This window comes from Lepidochelys kempii, chromosome 7 (genome assembly GCF_965140265.1).
Source record: "Lepidochelys kempii isolate rLepKem1 chromosome 7, rLepKem1.hap2, whole genome shotgun sequence".
Classification (NCBI taxonomy): domain Eukaryota; kingdom Metazoa; phylum Chordata; order Testudines; family Cheloniidae; genus Lepidochelys; species Lepidochelys kempii.
In genome coordinates this window covers 97,444,599-97,464,947 of record NC_133262.1, presented here as the reverse complement: position 1 = coordinate 97,464,947, position 20,349 = coordinate 97,444,599, and the positions used below count along the sequence as shown (strand labels likewise).

The following is a 20,349-nucleotide window of genomic DNA, read 5'->3' as shown; positions in this document are numbered from 1 at the left end:
ATCTTTACCAGCTTAGGTCAAAACTTCCCCAAGGTACAAAATATTTCACCCGTTGTCCTTGGCCTGGCCGCTACCACCACCAAACTAATACTGGTTACTGGGGAAGAGCTGTTTGGACGCGTCCTTCCCCCCAAAATACTTCCCAAAACCTTGCACCCCACTTCCTGGACAAGGTTTGGTAAAAAGCCTCACCAATTTGCCTAGGTGACTACAGACCCAGACCCTTGGATCTTAAGAACAATGAACAATCCTCTCAACACTTGCACCCCCACTTTCCTGGGAAATGTTGGATAAAAAGCCTCACCAATTTGCATAGGTGACCACAGACCCAAACCCTTGGATCTGAGAACAATGAAAAAGCATTCAGTTTCTTACAAGAAGACTTTTAATAAAAATAGAAGTAAATAGAAATAAAGAAATCCCCCCTGTAAAATCAGGATGGTAGATATCTTACAGGGTAATTAGATTCAAAAACATAGAGAACCCCTCTAGGCAAAACCTTAAGTTACAAAAAAGATACACAGACAGAAATAGTTATTCTATTCAGCACAATTCTTTTCTCAGCCATTTAAAGAAATCATAATCTAACATGTACCTAGCTAGATTACTTACTAAAAGTTCTAAGACTCCATTCCTGGTCTATCCCCGGCAGAAAAACCAGCATATAGACAGACACACAGACCCTTTGTTTCTCTCCCTCCTCCCAGCTTTTGAAAGTATCTTGTCTCCTCATTGGTCATTTTGGTCAGGTGCCAGCGAGGTTACCTTTAGCTTCTTAACCCTTTACAGGTGAGAGGAGCTTTCCCCTGGCCAGGAGGGATTTCAAAGGGGTTTACCCTTCCCTTTATATTTATGACACAAGTGGTAGACCTTTCAACCATCACCATACTCTGAACATGGTAGAAACATTAGCACACGATGCTAGTGACAGGTGTGGAGTATCCAATACTGTACTAAGCAAGATCTCCAAAACAGAAGGTAATGGTGAACGGGCAAGGGACAGTGCAGCTTAATTAACTTAATGAAATACATTTTCAAAGCAGGGCACATGGTGCTATGCTTGAAACTCCAATTATGGTTAACGATGTTGATGAGATAGTGTAAAAACATGAGCTGGGCGTCAGGCCCCCTGTGTGCTACTTTGAACATTTATCCTTTGTTTCTTTTGAATTCTTAATATGGCACCTTACTTTCAAAGAATTTTAAATTAATGCATTTGAAAAAAGCCAATTGCAGTTGCACAATGTGGCCAACATTGGCTAGAGTTTAATACCTTGTTCTCTCACAGCTACATCTTTAACAGAGTAAAAAGAAGGTATCAAACATGTCAATAGCAAAATTCCCACTGTCCACTGATTAATGTCAGTGTTACTAAAGCATCATCCAAGAAGATTCAGGCATCAGACAGAATAACTGTGTTCATTTAGGTATTGAATAGATACAGAATTAAGAAAATGCATTCAGTTGGTTCTGTGTTAAGTCTGTGAGACAGCAGGTGCTGCTTTGGGCTCTAGTGATGAGGTATGTACAAATTCATGACAACAAAACAATCATGATATATAACTCACTTTTGTTTTTCATAGGCAACTGATGGATCAGGAATGCAGAGACAGTCATTATCTTACTATAGCAATGATTCCACGCTACTAGAATGATGTGAATTGTATTGAGCAGTCTAGCATTGGAACTTAATTCTAAGGAGTTAATTTTTTTCAGTAGCTCCTTTTCAAATGTTAAGTCAGCTCTTCACACTTTTTAAAAAAACACTGAGAGGTCATAATCTGGATTTTAGCCGAGTAACCTAGACATGCCATTTAATTTTTTTTATAAAGCAATGTTTTGGTAATAGAAATGCAAAAAAGGATTCAAAATAGGGGTGCACCTGTGTATAGATTATTTTGTACATGTTCAAGTGAAAAAAGTTGAACTGTTTTTTAAGTAAAATAGTTTCCTGGACTAAGAACCTGTATGATATATTTTCACACAAGACCCTGTCTGTGAACAGAAAAACGAGATTTATAATAAAACACTGCACAGTAGGTGACATTAAATATATAGCAATTAGGTGAATACATTTTTAATAAGGATATTATTTATTGGTATTTATTGTTTAATATTGTGGTAGTGTTTAGAGGCCCCAGTCAGGGAGCAGGGCCCCATTGTGCTAGGAACTGGACGCACAAATATATGCACATATGTCATGCCATATCAAAGTACATAAAGTCCTGTAGTACTTCCTGGGATTTTGCCTAAGGACTGTAGGATTGGGCTGAATGCCATTGTCTTAGTCTGTGATAGGTTTTCATTGTATTTTATGAACATTACATGTACTCATTTAACAAAAGGCTGCCAGTAGAGTAATGGCAGATAATATGCATCTAATTTTCAGGCCAAAATTTGATGTGTACAATTACATGCCTTCTTAGTGCACCCTCAAGCTGGAGGATGTACTTGCACATGTGACTAGATAGGTGCCCATCTAGCTCTGCGTGCACGCAAAGTAGGCATGCGATTACATAATCAATTTCAGGCTAATATCAGGCTCTATTTCTTTATTAATTTGTATACTGATAAACATGCATTAATCATTATATCAAGAGCTTGCGGGGGGGGGCATTTCAACCTCTACTCAGAATGCTTATTTATTTGTTGACAGTTTTTTTCTGCAACTAATTTGCCTTTTTCTGATAAGTGTGAATTCTTTCTGAGGCTGTCGAATTTCTGTGCCAGCAGTTCTCTTTGACATACCTGCCTGACTTTCTGGGGTGCAAGAGTTTGCTTTGTTTTGTTTCATCTTGAAAAGGAAAAGAGAAAAAGCTACAGTAAAAATTAATTGTGCATCTTAAAATACATTACTAAAAATAAGTGAAAAAGACCTCTCTTGAGGAACTACAGAAGTTATTACAGCTTTCACTTCTTGTAGAGTATGAAGAAGCTTTCTGTATGTTAAACAGGCTTGTGGACATCTGGCATGATTGGTTTTAATCTGCTGACTAAAAAGTCAGGATTAAATCTTGCTTTACACCTCTTTGTATTGCAGTCAGTAAAGTGACAGAGCTGCTCTGAAACAATGACACTACTTATTCCACCCAATATGCCATGTGGTAGATCACCCCCTTTTTCAGCACCACTTCTCTGCAAAGACAATGAAGCATCTGGTGGGGTTTTCCTGTGTCCAAGATATTTTTTGTCAGTAATTTCACTCAGCCAGTCTGCTTAGTTCTCCCCTGGTGCTAGTTTTTGAGACAGGGTGTGCCAAACCCAGTGGCAAGAGGTCAAGAGGCCAAAGTGATGAATTTTTATGTGCCTGTTCCTTGTGTTTCTGCTCAGTCATGATTCTTTGCGCTCTGTGCTGCCTCTGAAAGGGAGCCACAGTGAGCAATTTGTCCTCCTGGTCTGGAGAGAATGGGGAGGCAGATGAGTTAAAATGGCATGTATGACTTCGAACAGAGAAGCACACAAATGTTTTCTTATGGTGAAACAGAATACTCCTGTCACTATTCAGCACAAGAGGTACTTGGAGATTTGTAGCCTGTTGGCTTTCGATCAAGTGACAAATGAATTTAGCAGCACTTAAAGATATAGAGGCAGAATAGCACTTCAGCAACTAGTCCCCAGCTGTTAATGTTAACATTATGTTGCATTAACGCATTTCAAGATGTATTAATTCCCCTATCTATAACCATGATTTTTTTGTTGTTGTTCCAGCTCTCTGTGTGCACCTAGGTCACATACCTCACAGTGTTTGAGTCCTGTTTTGCATGAGTGAAATGTTTTTAATCTGCATTTAACAAATTCTGAAAAATATGCTTTTTGGTTTCTTGTCCTACTTGAGCCCCGTGTTCCCCTCCCATATCAGTTAGCATGGGAGAGAACACTGATCAAAAAAGATTAACAGGAGTATGTGAGCTGCATTTGTGCCTCATCATTCCATCTTCTGGCAGCAGTGCCGTGCAATGTCTGATGTTGCTGTTTAAGCTGGGGAGCTGCATTCATTGTTGAGTTAAACCCCACTGTATTCCTGTCAGATGGTGTGAAGATACTCTTCCTCCAAATTCCTCTCTCTGTCTACCTCTGCTCGCCCATGGCAGCATGGTGGGCTCAGTGGCTGTATTGCCATACTCCTGGCCAATGACAGAGCTCTTGATGGAGCCCAGAGACCATGGAGGGATATCTAATATTGCTCTAAGCACCATTTACAAATCCTTCATTCCTACATGGACTGAAGTCCTCTGAGGGAGGGAACAAAGCTACTTAAAGATGGTGTAGAAGAGTCAATAGGGAAAACATCCTGCCTAACCTCCTTTCCCGCTCCATGTTGTCCCTCTTTCCCCACAGCTTCTTTTTCCATGGTTTGCTCCCCTCTAGTCTGTGCAGCATTTTATTTGTAAATACCTGTCATACCCAATATGGCCTACATTTTGTTTAAAAATGGTGCTTTTCATTCCTTTTATTCCAAAATACTTTTTTTAAAAAATGTGTTTAGTCCTCATGAAAGTTAGGAATTCAGCACTGGATGGAATTCGGTTTAACTTGCTTAGCAAGGATCTAAACACAGCTCCAGCAACGTCCCTTGGTGTTGACCTGCAATAATGCTACACTTAGTTCTGAACCTTTCTTGAGTGGAGTACGCTATTATACCAAATTGTGTGGCAGCTTTTATAATGCTAATAATTGGGCATTAAGATGATATCACCAATGACTAAGGATGAGCAAGCTCATGTTTTCTTATTCTGAATTACTCTGACATCATTGGCTGGAAAGCATGACTTGAATTCATAGGTTATTGGGTTCATATTCCACGCACTATTTTAAAAATGGAATAAAAGAATGAATGGCAAGGAAGGAGAAGAGAGGAAATCCTGTGAGAACTGGAGTGGAGATTGGCCAGAATGAAAAAGAAATTCAGGGAAACTAGATTAAGAAGAACAGGGGTGGGGAATGTTAATGCAAAAATAAATACAGCACATGTAACAAGTACATTAGGATACCTACTTTGCCAGATTAGCTTTTTGGGTCATTCTCTCTTTTTATTCCAAATCTCACATAGCACCAGCTTCCTTTTAAGATAGAAATCCCACTTTTTCCCCATTTGAATCTTTTCTGAAAAATGTAAGTTTAAACTCCTCAAAAAATTATTTGGCTAACACAAAAATAGTAAGGCTCCCAAACCCCTAAATTCCACAAAGCTCTGCCATTAGCACTTGTGACCTGGGCATAATTTGAACGCAGGGTCCAGAAGTAGATGGTTTAGTGCACTAACTAGCAGTGTATATGTAGTCCCCGAAAAACCATATTTTTGACAAACAATTAGAAGTAAAAAAATTTCTTTCTGCCAAACAACCTTGTCAGTTTTTTTGTAAATAAATAAATACCTTTAGTTACAAGGATGATAAATGTTGCTACAGTTGAGAGAAAAATATTTCATTGGAATATGCAGAATATCTAAGCTAGTGCTAGTATCAGTGTAGTAAATAATATAGGTGGATGACAGAAATTATGAAGCTCATGTAACGAGACAGAAAATAAACCCATTTGTCCTGAGCATACCACATATCACAAGCTATACCCAAGAAATTTATTTTCTGCTTGCGGGGGTGGATCATTTTGTTTGATAAAGCATTTCTGCTGATGCTAATAGGTTTGGAAAATGTCATGTCCTGCTGTTCATATGTCACTGGGATTAGCCTCACTCTTCAGGTGCTACTTGACATCTGAAGTTGTGGTAAATTTGTAATAAGATTAATAAAGTAGTTAGGATCGTGGAATTATACAAGCACAGATCTATAGTCAGGCTAAGAGCTCTTTTTGACTAGTCTCTTCAAATGTACAGATGAACACACAGATATCTTTTTACTCTTATCTGTTATATTTCGGAACAGAGATGAACCAAAAAAGTTGATGTCTCACATAATGTGAAGTGACAGTATTACCTGGGTGTGACTCCACTGAGATCCGTGAGGTTGTCCCAGGAGTAAATTTAGGCTATGATGTTTGTTTTTACTTGTACAAACAGGGAAATTGAGTACTTTGCTGCCTAAAACCTGCCAGATCATATTGTTTGGCACACTTTCTGATGCTGAAGAGCAAAAACACCTGGTGTGCCATGCCAACCTTTGAAAAGGTGTCCTATCCATTTATTTACTTTTATTTATAGTAAATAAACTTAATTTCCCTTGTGCTAATTCCCATTTTAGGTATAGGTGCTCATCTGCCTTAGGGCTTCTAGTAGGAAATCCCTTCCTCCAGCTGACTGCAGCGCCAATTCAGGAAAGCACTTACACACATTTTATTAATTGCAACAGGAATGCTTCTAATTGTTCATAATTACTGCTAAAACTTCTGTAGTGGTAAGTCAGGTTAGTGGGGGAGAGGAGGAGCTAATCTTTATAAGGCTCATCAGGAAGGTGTAGTTGGAGGAGCTCAGTAGTAACTTCATTTTGGACTTCACTGAGGAAGTTACGAGTATCTTAATCCATACCATGTGTGTAATACTTTCCATATCCTTAGTACTTTGCAAACATTCACTTAACAGTAGTTAATGCAAACATTACTTAATCTTTTTACTATCTTTTTGAGCAGGTATTATCCATATTTTACAGATGAGAAAACAGAGGCAGATCTCTGTAACGTATCCATGGTCAGAGAGGGCGAATGTGTAAGAATTAGGATGAATTTAGCAGTTCCTGGCTCCCTGTGCCATACTTAGACCACTAGTTTACACCTTTCTCAAATGGGCCCCAAGATAAATGTAAAAACAAAACTGGAGCCATTTATTACATAGAATGCCAAAAAGCAGCTTATAACATCAGAATCCTAAATGCCAGCTCAGCTTATGTTGTAAGGAGAACTGCTCACTGTGGGGCTGATCTGCAAGTCCTTACTCATATGAGATGTCCTCATGCAACTGCTTTCAGGAACGGCTTTAATTAGATATACATTTTAAAATACAAGCTGTTAACACCAAAATGTGCATCAGTTTAGACATGAAAATGGTCTACAGGTCTAGTAACCACAGAATAAACTCCTAAACAGCTACCAACTGCAAACTAATAAATACAGTAGTTTATGACATTCGCTTTTTTCCTTAAATAAGAAGGGATGATGTAATTGTATGAATGCTAAAATAATTTGAAAACACAGCTGTTTTGGGGATAATGCACAGGTGCATATTGGTTCCATATACAAACAAGACAAAATTACTTGCCTGCAATTTTTACAGAATGTTAACTTTATCCAAACTCATAACCTGGTTGTTAAAATGTATAAAAATTCTTTAGTTTCCCCACACGCTTTAGATAGGATATCAATTGTCTATAACTGTGCGGGCATCAGTGATCTTTTTCCACAAGTCTCTGATCAGATACAGGTTTTAATTTCGCAAGTGTTTCTCCTTCAAGCTTTCTGCATTTCTGTTGATCTTTGAAAGTTTTCAGTTCCTTCATATATTGTGTTATCCAACGATCAAGGGAAGCTATTTGTGTGGCCTCTTCTGGAAAAGGACTTGCTTTCTCACCAAGCCCAAGCCAAATATTTCAGAGATCTAAACTAAATTGTAAGATGGGGAGCTACAACTATATCTCCAATTCCAAGTTCAGTTATATAGCTGTAATTGAAAAATGCTTATTCCAAAATCGAATGCCGCTGAAATGTCAGACAGAAAAGAACAGCAGTAAAGTTTTTAGGGTTAACTTAATGTTCAAGTTATTTGGAGAAGTCAGCTGGAAAATTAGCCAGTGATAATTCTTAACACAGTGAAAGTTGCGCAGTGTGTTGGCAATTCAGAAAACTTTATATGGACAGAAAAGTGGATATAATGTGCTTCTTTCTATTCAGTTCACTGTTTATTAAAAATTCATTAATTCAAGAGGAAGCAGTGTTGTCCAGTAGACAGAGCATAGGGCTGTGACTCAGGAGAGAGAAGTGCAATTCCTGGCACTGCTACGGACTCTCTCTCCTTTGTGATGTGAAGCTTGTTCCGGTCAGCAGATGAAAAGTGCTATCTTAATGCTAGAGTAAACAACAAACAAAAATAAAACGTGTTTTACATTGTCCTACATCCCTCCCCTTGTGATTAAAAGTAGCTAGTGCAACATTTCGAACCTGACAATTTCCTTATAGTTTTGTGGCCTAACTTCAAAGCCACACAAAACTTCAGGTTCAAACTGTTTTTCTTGGGGCCAGTGTGTGAGAGTGTGTTTTAAAAAAAAAAACACAAAAGGAAAAAGGGATAGCTTCTAATGAAAACATTCTGTGTGTGTGTGTCTTTATATATAACACACAGACACAACACATAGTTAGTGTGTCCGCCTCAGTCCCTTCTGCTTTGCTTTGTCTTTAGAAGAACATGTCGATCCCTGCCCTGCTTGCTCTGCAGGCTGGGTGAGAGGAAAGGAAATGAGTTTGTAGGTACCTATCCTGTGTCTTACCCAATTCCTGCTTTTCTTTTGGGATGGAAGGTTGCTTGATCCTGACCCCCCACAAGTCGGCTGTAGATGTCAGTGCTTATCCCCCAACTATGTCACCTCTGACTATGGCTATTGAATTGTCCTATTTATGTGGTTAAGTTTAAGGGCTTTCTTCTAAATGCTCTCTCGTACTGAATCTGTAAGTTTAGTTCATTTAACTTTTTCTTTAAGTTGTAGGAGTTCACATATCAAAGCTGTCTTTAACACTATTTGGCAATGCCACGAATGGGTACTGTGCACATATGAAGTGTCTTCTAGCAATAACTCTCCAGTCCTGTCCTCACACCTCCTCTCATGTCACTCAACTCACATCACAATGTACACTTAAAATGTAATGAACAAAACAGAAATCCTTAGAAGTATCAAGACAGGTGTTAATTACTTTGCTGTCATGTTGCCTGCCTTCCCCACACCTTCCTTGTCCATGCAGTAGTGCAGTGGTGGGCAACCCGTGGGCCATGAGCCACACGCGGCCCATCGGGTTAATCTGCTGGCGGGCCGCCAGACCGTTCGTTTCCATTTGCATGGCCGCCTGCAGCTCCCAGCGGCCGCGGTTCACCGTTCCCAGCCAGTGGGAGCTACGGGAAGCGGTGGCCAGGCCTGCTGTAGTGTGTTTGTTGCAGGTTCCTTGGGGAAAAGACCTCATCTTCCTATTTATCCGGAAAGAACCAAGGGCATATTTAATGATGTACTATTAACAGTGATCTAAAAGGTTCTTGAGAAGAGAATGTTCAAATAGGTTTGAAACAGAGTGTGATATGAAGAGTTGTATTGGAGTAAGGGGCAAGTCCATATCCGAGCATGCAGCCCAGTCATCTCAGCTGGGCCTCGATGAGATCCACAGAAAGAAATGGAGAGGAATCCTGCTAGTCTGGCACCAAGAAAGTCTCCTCAGCGGACATGTTTGAGATTATCAAAGTTTAAATTTAGATTTAAAGGGGTATTTTTAGCATAAAAGCTACCATCACTGGCGCTGCTCAGAGAGATACTTTAAAATTGAAATAAACCTCTAAAAGCTTCAGATACACTAGCAGGCCCTATGAGACACTACGACACATCCCATGGAAGTCTGTAGGCCAGGACTTCAGTGGTGACATCAAAGGTCCTGTAAGTTGCACCGTGAGGTAAATCGGTCATAAAATTGGTGTAAGTGGCAGCACAGTGTTATTTGCACTGGTTTGGCATCAGAAAATGTACAAACCAGGAATACCTTACATACTGAGGGGACAGAAGGTGATGTAACAGAAAAGCAACTAACAGGATGGTGTAAAATAAAGCAAGCCTTTGCTTTAGCTTACTCCACACCATCCCCAAGTCTTCTGTGGATGCTGCTGCACCTGCTTATGCTAGGGCTGAATATAGTCCTCATAGATTATAAAATTAGTCTGATAGTAATTTTGCATGCTTACTGAATGCCCAAACTGGACAAGTTAAACTACTTTGTGCCATGCCCATACATATTTATTTTCTGTCAGAGTAGGCCATCATTTATGTCACTGCTGAATTTTAGCCCCTGGAATCTAGAAAATTTGATTTATTTTTTCCTTGTGATTATTTTAGACCTAATCATATCTCTGAAATGTTCATGGTGTTTCTATTTTCCCCCGACCCCTCAGTCTCCCACACTGGTTGAGATTAGCCTGAATCAAGGACACTTTGTCCAGCTGAAAATACGTGTATATTCTTTAGGGTGTATTTTCATTGCCTTGCATAGGGCATTTAGTGCTGCAACTTCCATAAATGTTCAGAAAAGTTATGTGGCTGAATATCTATGTACCACAGTGAAAGGTTAACCCTAAATTTCTTTAGAATGGTATGTGTACAAAAATAAAAATGCTAAAATGTTGATTAAACATGAATGCCTATCCAAAAGTCTTAATTGTGTGTCACTGACTAATAGAAAAGGCTAGATCAGACTCTGGCTTTCTCCAATAAACATTCAGCGTTTGAATCTGATCTCTTTTACTCCACTGAGTTCAGTGAAGTTATTCTTGATGTACACCGATATAAGTGAGATCAGAATCAGACCTTCAGAGATAAGAAAGAGCCTGAACAAGACAGATGTTTTTGCACTCCTGAAGTAGCAAGTCCTCTAGCTCTCAAATTGTTTCAAATACAATTTGCCTCCTATGATAATAAAAAAGCATTCGGTTGTCCTAATTCAATAAGTGTCAGACAGATTTTTTTTCAAGAGCTGTTTCAGGAAAAGTGGCTAAAAGTATTTGTTTCCTAATTGAGATGAGCCATGTATCTCTCTCTTACATCCTGTCAAAATCCACAAGAGATTTAACTGAAATAAAATTTAGCATCTTAAAAGATTATTTGGTTACTAGTATGTTATTTGGTTCAGTGTCTTAGCCCTTTTTCTCTTCTGTGCCTTGCTACTTCTAAAAAGAAACACTTTTGCTAAACCCATGAAGGTTCCTTGGAAATTACTGAGACTTATTGTGAATTATAGTTACAGTTGTTGCTGGAACTTTTTCGTTATAACGAGACACTGGAAATGTTCCAATTATTTTATTTTAGAAGAATTAATAAGTAATAAAACAAAGTTTCCTAAGAAAATTATTTAAATCACATGGGAAAAGTAATTCACATATTTAGATTCTTAGGCAGAGATAATAGGGAAGGTTGAATCCATATGTGTTGGACACACGCATTTTTTCAAAATCTTTTTAATTTAAGTAAGTACAGGCATGCAATAAAAGACACAAATCACATATCAGAGTTTGACATAGAACTCTAGAAGGTGACCAGACAATAGATTTGTAAAACGAATGAGAAAACAATATTGCAGTTTTCAGCAGAGGCTTACACGAATAAGGAAAGAATGCTACGATATACTGGTTTATGGTATTTTCTGTATGTTCAGTGAAGGGTTGCCATGTTTCAATATGCATATGTGTGTCTGTTGCTGACAGAATAGTTTTATTCAGCACTGCAGAATACTGTAAAATATTTTAATGCATTGCATTATAAAGTTAAGCAGAAGAATGTTAAAGGTTGTATTTATTCTGCAAATGAAAAGTCTTATCCTGAAGACTGCAGAGCACTGGCATACAGAAGTAAGTTTATAACTTTGCACAATAGTAAAATACAGTAAGTTCTGAGTAAATTGATTGCATCAGAAAAGTTTTATAGCTGTGTTTTACAACTCTATATAGATGAATGTCACAAGTATTTTTTATATAATTTACTTTGAAGAACCTAGAGGAGTCTACCTGTGTGGATAATCCAAGTAAAATTGGAATAAGGTCTGTCTGTATCCTAGCTAAAGGATGAAGACTGAGTGGCAACTCTCCTGCAAGCACTGTAGCAATATTTAACTTGCAAAAGAAGAACAAGTGCCTGAAATTAAGGAGAAAAAGAAGAAAACTTGATAGAGGCTTTTTGCGATCTGGTTTCCCATCATCTAAAAAGATGCCTTTAAAGAACCTTAGAACATTGAAAAGAACAGCATGTTTTCATAGCATTTTGATTTTTTTTAACCACAACAAAAAATCCCTTCATAAGTAGACTTGGCTAAAAAGGCACATGTTCCTGAAAGTTTTCTGCTTGGGTGACTACGACTTTGTAGAAATTGAAAGGAGAGGGAAAAAGGAATGTTCCAGCTTGTATAAGAAATGAACCTTTGCCCAATCACTTTTTGTTTGCGAATAAGGTAACTTTTTGTGTGTGTGAAATTTGAAAGCAATAAGGTATGTGGGTCCTTTCTCTTTATTGGTTCTCAAGAGTCGATCAGATTTTTATTCTTTTAAAGCAGCCTGAAGTTGTGAGATAAAGCAGCTCAGAAAAAAATGTTCTCAAGCAGATGCCTTTAAGAGACAGAAATCATGAATTTCTTGAATTGCAACCACTTTGGGGGTGGCTACAATGACTTTTTGACAGTGACAGTAACTCTGCCTTGTCTTTTTGAGCCCTTCTTTGGCCCATTCACTCTGGAAAGCTGCTTAAGCGCACTTAAGCGCATTAGCATTTGGATGCTAGGGGACCATATTGACCCTCATTTGGAAAGTTTAAATGAGTGAAAGATGGAGCGATTTGTTAGGGCTTTAGAAACCAGCTTTAGAGAGCGGCAGGTTTTCCGCTTTGGTTTGTTCGGGTGCTTGTTCTAATCTGGTGCGCTGTTTAAAGGCGACCAGACTGATTTGTGACACATGAGTCCAAAGGGCTATTTTTTTGGGCTTGACCCGATTAGCTAATCTGTGCTCTGAATTTCAATGGCTGGTATCAGAGGGAGTGCACTTTGGGAATGGCTCACTGTTGGATTACCTCATTGGTAACTGCATACAGACACAGATGGCAAAATGTTAATTACTTGTCAAAAGAGACAAAATGCGATCTAAGGTAAATTGTGGTGATGTGTGGAAAAAGTGATTAGGTCTATGTTAAAAAATTTAATGAAATCAAAACTGCAGCTCCCCGAAGGATTTGGCATGCCACTCTTTCACCGTCCTCTCATCATGACCTTTGCCAGTTTAGTTATAACTTTTTCCCTGTGTTCTCAGAAGCCTGATCCACTGAACAAAAATGGTCTGAAAAATTGTGAACACAAACACCATTTTCGAAGGGTGTTTTGTGTTACTATAAGCACAGATTTTTTTCCTCTAGTGAGATTTTTGTTTTTCAAGCATTCCAGCAGCAGTGTTTGTAGTGCTCTAGATAATGATTGTGCCAGAATTTGCATTATGAGTCCCTCTTGCCAGGGATTTATAATTTAGTGTAGTAATATTTATGAAGGGTGAAAAATTAATATCCAGAGGAAGAAGTTGAGGAGGAAATATTTTTAGCTAAATGAGAAGAGGAAATCAATTAGCAATGTTTAAGTCCATAGGCCTGAAGAGAAAGATCAGATTTGTTTGTGTTGTATTTTTCTTGTGATTCACTCAGAAGTCATCATCCTTTAAAAATGAAATTTTATGGCTTGTTGTTGTTATTATTTATCAGTATTATGGTAGCACGTAAGGGCTCAAGTCAAAGATCATGGCCTTGTTGTGCTAAGTGCTATATAAAGAGTAAAAATAAATAAATAAATCTTTGGGTATTCAAGTATGTGTTCGGTTATTTTTGTTAGGAAGTACATTTGTTGAGAAGAGCAGTCACTGCAGATGTTCATCATCTTCTTAAAAATAAATGAATAAGTGTTTTTTTAAAAATCCCATTACAGTCTTTCTGATACACAGTGCATTTCTAAAATAAGTCCAACACTTGTATTTTTTCAGGAAGGAAAGAAGCAAAAAGTAAAACAATAAATGGAATGGATGGTTTTGTGGCTAAAGACAAATTGGATTCTATTTCAGACTCTGCTAGAGACTTTCCAGGTGACTTTGGCCAAGATAATAAGAAGCAAATTCTGTTCTGATATTGGTGAAATCCTGTATATATCAGATTCCTATATGGCTTAAATAGATGTTATGCCACATCTGAATTTGGTCTTAGCTTCAGTTTCCCTATCTGTAAAATGGGATAATGATACATTTGCAACTCACAGGGGTATTATGAGAATACATTCACTGAGGATTGTAAAATGCTTTTAGAGCCGCAGATATAGGAGCCTTAGTAACTATAGAAGCATAAAATATTTATTTTATTATTAAATATTATGCAAAACCAAAACAAGTTTTCTGGCCAGCATGAAAAAGAATAAAAATGCACTGCAAGTAAATCCCCACCTTCTTTGTTCTTTCTTTAATTCCTGTCTTGTGCACTATTCACTTAGGAAACCCTAACAAAATAAATCTCTATGCAAGAAGACATTTCCCATCAGCTCTCCTAAACCTGCATCATATCTGGGCCCAAATTCAGCAGTCTGTCCAGTTTATCAAAGCACTTGCCCATTTGCTTAACTTCAATAGGGCTTAAGCATATGCTTAAATTTAAGCATATTTTTAAGTGTTTTGCTGAATCCTCCAGATTTCCATCTGTAATTGAATGCAACAGAGAAGTCCCTTTCACAATAGGCATCCTAAAGCTAATTAATACAAAATATTCTATAACATTAAAGCTAGTCTATAACCAGACAAATGGAAGAGAAATCAAAGACAAACCTGACACTCTGTCTGGAATTCATACTTTTGAACCTAGATAAGTGTTTAATTACAATATATTCTGTCCTGAAGCCCTGAGACCCGCAAAATATTTAGGAGTACAGTGCCGTCACTTGTTGAGAAGGTTGGACATACAAGAGGATTTGTTTCCCCAGCAGACTTAGCCCCTGCAGCTAATTGCAAAGTTATAAAAGTTTTGTTTATGTTTATAGATTGAAACCACATTTGAGCATGAAACTTTTACAATCGATTGTCGGGGTTCCTAAATTGCTACATGTATTACTGGTGGTACTTGAGCTTGAAGTTCCATCAGTTCACTTTACAATTTTTTAAGGAAGTGGTATGTGAAGAAATAAAATTTGGGGGCTGCTGGACTAGCAGGAATGTCTGTTGAGGGTGGTCACAAGTAATGTGTGAGGCGGGATCACGTAATACAGTCAAACCTTTTAAAGTAAAAATATACAGTACAGTGAGTTAAGAAGTTAATATTTGCTTTAAGAAAGAATTTTCTTGGTTTTGTCAGTTTGTGTCAGAACATTAATGTAGCTCATTAGTTAGATTTTTAGTGAATGGAAATACATTAAATTAATAGTGTTTTGTATTTAAAATTGACCTTCAGCAAAAACACACTTTTCACTGAGCATTGGATCAAGGCCTTAATGTTTATTGATTGCAAAGGCTACAAAATGGAGGTTCATCTTTCTGATAAAATCATCTCTCTCTTGCTTTCTTTTTTATTAGACCCTTTGTACAAAGGCTACAATGCAGACTATCCGGGCAGCTGACACCAATGAAGTAGTCAAGCTAATATTCCGTGAATCTGATAATGACCGAAAGGTATGTAACCGAATACAGACATATCAGAGAAGATTGTTGAACATCTCCTTTTCAGCTTTGCAAACATCAAAGGCAAAATTTATCTCTGACTGTAATTTCTGGAAGTGACTTATCAGGGAAGAATTTAGCTCCAAAAATTTAGTTACAAAATGTAGGCTAAGATAACTTAGCACCTGATCCTTTAGGGTGATGAGCATCATCTTGCAAGATTGGGCTCTTAGGTGTGAATTATTGTATGATTTATGATGAAAGTGAGTTTTTGGAAGAGTGTATTCTTTTCTGAGAGGCACTTTACGTAGCCCTGCAAAAATTAGACTTATGCATCATCATTTAGGGGGAGAATATAGATGTCCACACGCTTTAGAACTGTTTATCTAATCTTGTTAGCTGTTTGCCAGTGAACCAAATGGGCTGACTGATAAGGAGAGAGATTTAGAGATCTAGAAATTTACTTGATTTTTTTTAAAGGGCTGAAGTTATATAGTTGAGAGTGACTGACTGACTGCCCAACTCATATGACCACTTGGGCCAGAAGTTCTTCCCTGATTTTTTTTTTCTGCTTTACTTTCTCAGGTTATGTTACAGTTAGAAAAGAAGCTCTTCGACTATTTTAATCAAGATGTTTTTAGAGACAACAATGGCACTGCGGTAAGTTTGTGGCTATGCAACATTTTAAAAATAAGTAGTTTTTTACATATCTACATTTACGGTGTGCATATGAGATTGGAAATGAGACCAACTTGGACAAATGGCTCAAAAAACCATGGGTAAGTTACCCTTTTTTTGGTCTAAATATATTACTATGATATTGATATTGACTATCTTCACACACCAATATTTTTCTCATTTTGAAACATTTGTTCCAATCTATGCTTTGACACAGCCTTTCTTTATATTGTCTCACTAAAAATTCACTGTCCCATTTCCAATTCCATTTGATAGATACACAAGAGAAATGAAAACTTGTCCCTCTACAATTTATCTGTTTTATTTCTCTTAATTTTTTAATATCACCTTGAAAGTTTATAATTTTATTCTTCTTTCAGTACAGCTTTATCTGCTGAACAAAGTTACTCCTCTTTATTGAAATTCATAATATACCAGTGGCATTTCAAATGACAGTTTTGACAATTTCACATACGTGAACCACATGCCCATACACACATACTTGTATGCAAACTCATATGCAGACATCATACTCTAACATATTACATTTCAAAATCAGCTGCCATTTCGTTCATGCACCGAGAAGCAGGAAATCTTCCAGATCAAGCATGGAAGGAAAAAGATAAACGATATAATGAGCCATTGGAGATAATCTAATCTTCATGGTCTAGTTAAACACGCAGCACCATGATCACTAAAAACAAACTACCTATCTAAAAGGATAAATGTTCCTATGCCGAATTCAACCAAAAAAATCCATCGCATCCTTCATCAACCAGCGGTCTTGTACCAGCCTGACAGAAATTTAATTCAAGCTGGCTCCTGAAAATAATTATTGTATTTTAAGAGTAGTAATCATTGGTCGGGACATGATTGAATGTGTCCATGCCTATTGACTTTTTCTATGATTTATAGCTTTGTTTAGTCGATATTCCCATCGAAATTGTATAATTAATTATAAGTGGGGCTGTCAGGTCTGCAGGATGGAGTGCCCTGATGAGTATTTGGGAAGATTAAATTTTCCTTAGCTATACCGATGCAAGGCTTGGGAATTTTCACAGCACTATGGCTGTTGGATAAAGATGTTTTCTGTGTGTTTAGCAACTGCTTTAGCTCAAGATCCATTGATTTTCTGAGCTCTTTTTTATCAGTGTGGTGTCTCTTCAGTAACAGTGGAATTTGTGCAGTTGTGACAAGACATGACAAATATTTATTATAAACAGCCTACTTTATCATTGTCCATACACAGTTATTCCGTCTTTTTTACACTTTAATCAACAAGAATTCTTAAGATAGATGGAGAAATGGTTATCATGTTTATGAAAAATCTAAAACAGATACAAATTATCAGTTCAGCAGAAATATTGTCTTTTCCAGTCTGAAATATCACAGGTCTAATATTTTCCAAACTTCAGCAACTGTCCCTGTTTCCTCCACAAAATGGCATGTACAATGAGTAAGTGACGACCTTTCTATATCATTCTGTTTAAAAAAGATCAGTGCAGATAGCAACTTTACTAAAGTATGCAGTAAGATAGAAAAGAGAAAATTCATGTCAAATCTCTAACTAATGCAAAATTATCATAGAACATCAAGTGAGATTTACCTTAGTATTGTAATGTACTTCAAGGATCCAGTTCAACTCTGGTATAACTCCATTGACTACAATGGAGCTACAGTGCCTACATGCTCCAGTGGTGAGAGTTACAAAGAAAATAATGGGAAGGATGGAATGCATGAGTCATACGAGGCTGAACTTGGCTCTGATTGTCACATGAATTTCCTAAATATAGTGAGTTTAAGTGGGTATCTACAAGTAAAAAGAAAAGGAGTACTCCTTTTCTTTTTGCGAATACAGACTAACACGGCTGTTCCTCTGAAACCTATCTACAAGTAGTATCTTTGAGACAGAAGAGCTTAGAAACATTGGTCCTCAGATCCAGCCAAGTTCTCCTGTACAATACCTGTATGTCCTCCTGATCCAGAGGCTGGCCTGGGACCAGTTCAGCTCCAAGAACAAGTTTGAGAAGCCTCAGGGCTATTCTAACTTGTGCCAGCGAGTAAGAGCCTTCCAGGGGACACGACACTAGCTGAGGATTATTAGAGTTCTGTCGTGTTCCGGCCACTCTCCCTTTCTAGTTATGCTCTCAACACACCCAAATAGCAGAGGGCTCACAGTGTGGGGGAAATCCTCAGCTGGCTCATTAAGCCAGTTTCATGGCCTCTGCACCACTGGAGCAGGATCTACAATCTGGTCCAACATTCCTGGCTTTGCGCTATTACATGTGGAAAAGTCAGCCACAGACCTTAGCTGTACATTTGGATTTGCCAGTTTTAGAATGATAGGCATAAACAATATTATATCATATCTTCAGGTGAATGTCATAATTCAGAGTTTTTTAAATAAATCCATGCTTTTTCCATATATTTTCAATACTTAAAATAATTTGTACTAACTAATTCAGGATATAACTAATTATTTGCTACAAGACAGCTCATGTTCAGGAATTTCCTGTTAACTTGAAAAACATTAGAAAGAAAAACAATTCAAAGATAATTAATTATTTAACCAGAAAAAATCATAATTGTTATTGATTTGTGCAAAGGCACCATTAATTAAATGCTGCCAGTTCAGTAGCCAATTAAATAAATATATAGCTGGAATGTAAAAACTATTAATGACTGTAGGAGAATGATTAAATCATTAAAAATATTTTATAATCTTTAACCACTATCAAAAATGAAAAATGGTTCATACATTCATATATCTCACAAACTATATTCATGAACTATATCAGCAGGAAAATCATATTTTGTCCTCATGAATTTGACCATTACTGTACTGAAAGGGTTTTCAATCAACTCATTATCCTAACAGCTTTGAGGCTGATCCTGCTTCCACTGCAGCTAGAGAATAGTTTGGCCATTGACTTCAATGGGAGCAGAGCTGGCTTTCGTGATGTCGTTGAGCTATCTCGTGTATTGCTAGTAGAAACTATATTGTGACTATATGAGTATAACATTTGTCCTCCTTTCTTGCTGCATCCTCATGAAAAGACTGTCTGTACTTCTTCCTCTGTCTACTCTGTTCTTTTGGGACCTAGGACTCAATCCTTCCTAGAGATAAGTCACCTTTGCACTACTCAGGAGGCATAAAGGAGATTTAAGGCTGCCTTAGGCAAACAGCTGAAGACCGCTGCAGCTTGGGGGAATCCTTGGCTGCCTTTATACTGTCTACTTCCTGCATCACAGATACATCAGGGGCACGCTAGGGGCAGGTAGGGATAGGACCAGAGTGCAATGCAGTTTGGTGATCCTAGGCCAATTGAATGATTCATAAGGAATTGTTCTTCCCAGCATTTGTGTTTTGGTCCAAAACAGACCCCAGCTGATTCTAGGATTGCCAGGTAGCGTAACGTTATCTCTGCCCTGCCACTTTTCAAATGCTTTCACATATTTACCGCAGCAGTCTGTGGCAGCAGATCTGCTGACTCCCTTCTCTAGGTCCAGGAAAAGCCCAATAACCTTTGGTCTTCAGACACCATGAAAGGGAAATGTTTATATATTTCTTCTTACTGTACCTTTTAGATGGGATAAGACAAACTGAAGGCTATGGCTGTGTTGTTTTTGTTTTGTTTACATCGACTGTCAAATACCCACTTCTTCCAGCAGATCCCAAATAACAGAGAATGGAGAATAAATTCCTATAACAAGTACTTCACGTAGCTATCTGGCCTACTGTCTTGTGTATAACAAAAGATATCTTTATTGGGGCTTAATCCCTTTGATCCAAAAGTCTTTTTAGATTAACTAACATACATAAGAGAAGAGAACTAGAATGTGTTATAAAAATGGTTCTGATTATAAAGATTGTGTTCTCCATATGTGAAACAAGGATTTAAAGTAATTATTGAGCTAATTAATTTGAGATTTCTTTTCTTAATGCAGGTGTTAATCTCTTCAAAATGATCAGCAATTGCTGATTTTTTAAATATTTACAGGGAAACCTAAAGGGATTTGTGAGGGTGAGAGAGAGAGAGAGAAGTTTAATCCACTAGGGACTTTTATTAAGCTTTTTTGTGTGAATATGTGTGCTCATGAAGTTAAGGAACTGGCATCACTGAAAATGTATTAATCAACAGACAAGATATAGCACAATGCACTCTTCCCAATGGCCTTGGCTCTGACCCTTTTAAAGATAATGGGAATGCTGTCCACTAAGAACTAGATTAGGACGATCAAACGCATTTCATCAGGATTTGACTTGAACCATGATCCCAGAGGTGAAAAGGCAGAGGTTTATCCACTGAGCCACCTAGCCCCTGTCCAGA

General features: G+C 37.7%; 1 protein-coding gene across 3 annotated transcripts in view; it reads left to right on the top strand.

Annotated features, from left to right (window-relative positions):
- Window positions 1-20,349, top strand: part of INPP5A (inositol polyphosphate-5-phosphatase A) — a 430,024-nt gene that overhangs the window by 357,765 nt on the left and 51,910 nt on the right. For all 3 annotated transcript variants that reach the window (XM_073353963.1, XM_073353965.1, XM_073353964.1), the window contains 2 exons: window positions 15,257-15,352; window positions 15,926-16,000. In XM_073353963.1, coding sequence (XP_073210064.1) covers window positions 15,257-15,352; window positions 15,926-16,000 — 171 coding nt within the window. The remainder of the gene's footprint in view (window positions 1-15,256; window positions 15,353-15,925; window positions 16,001-20,349) is intronic.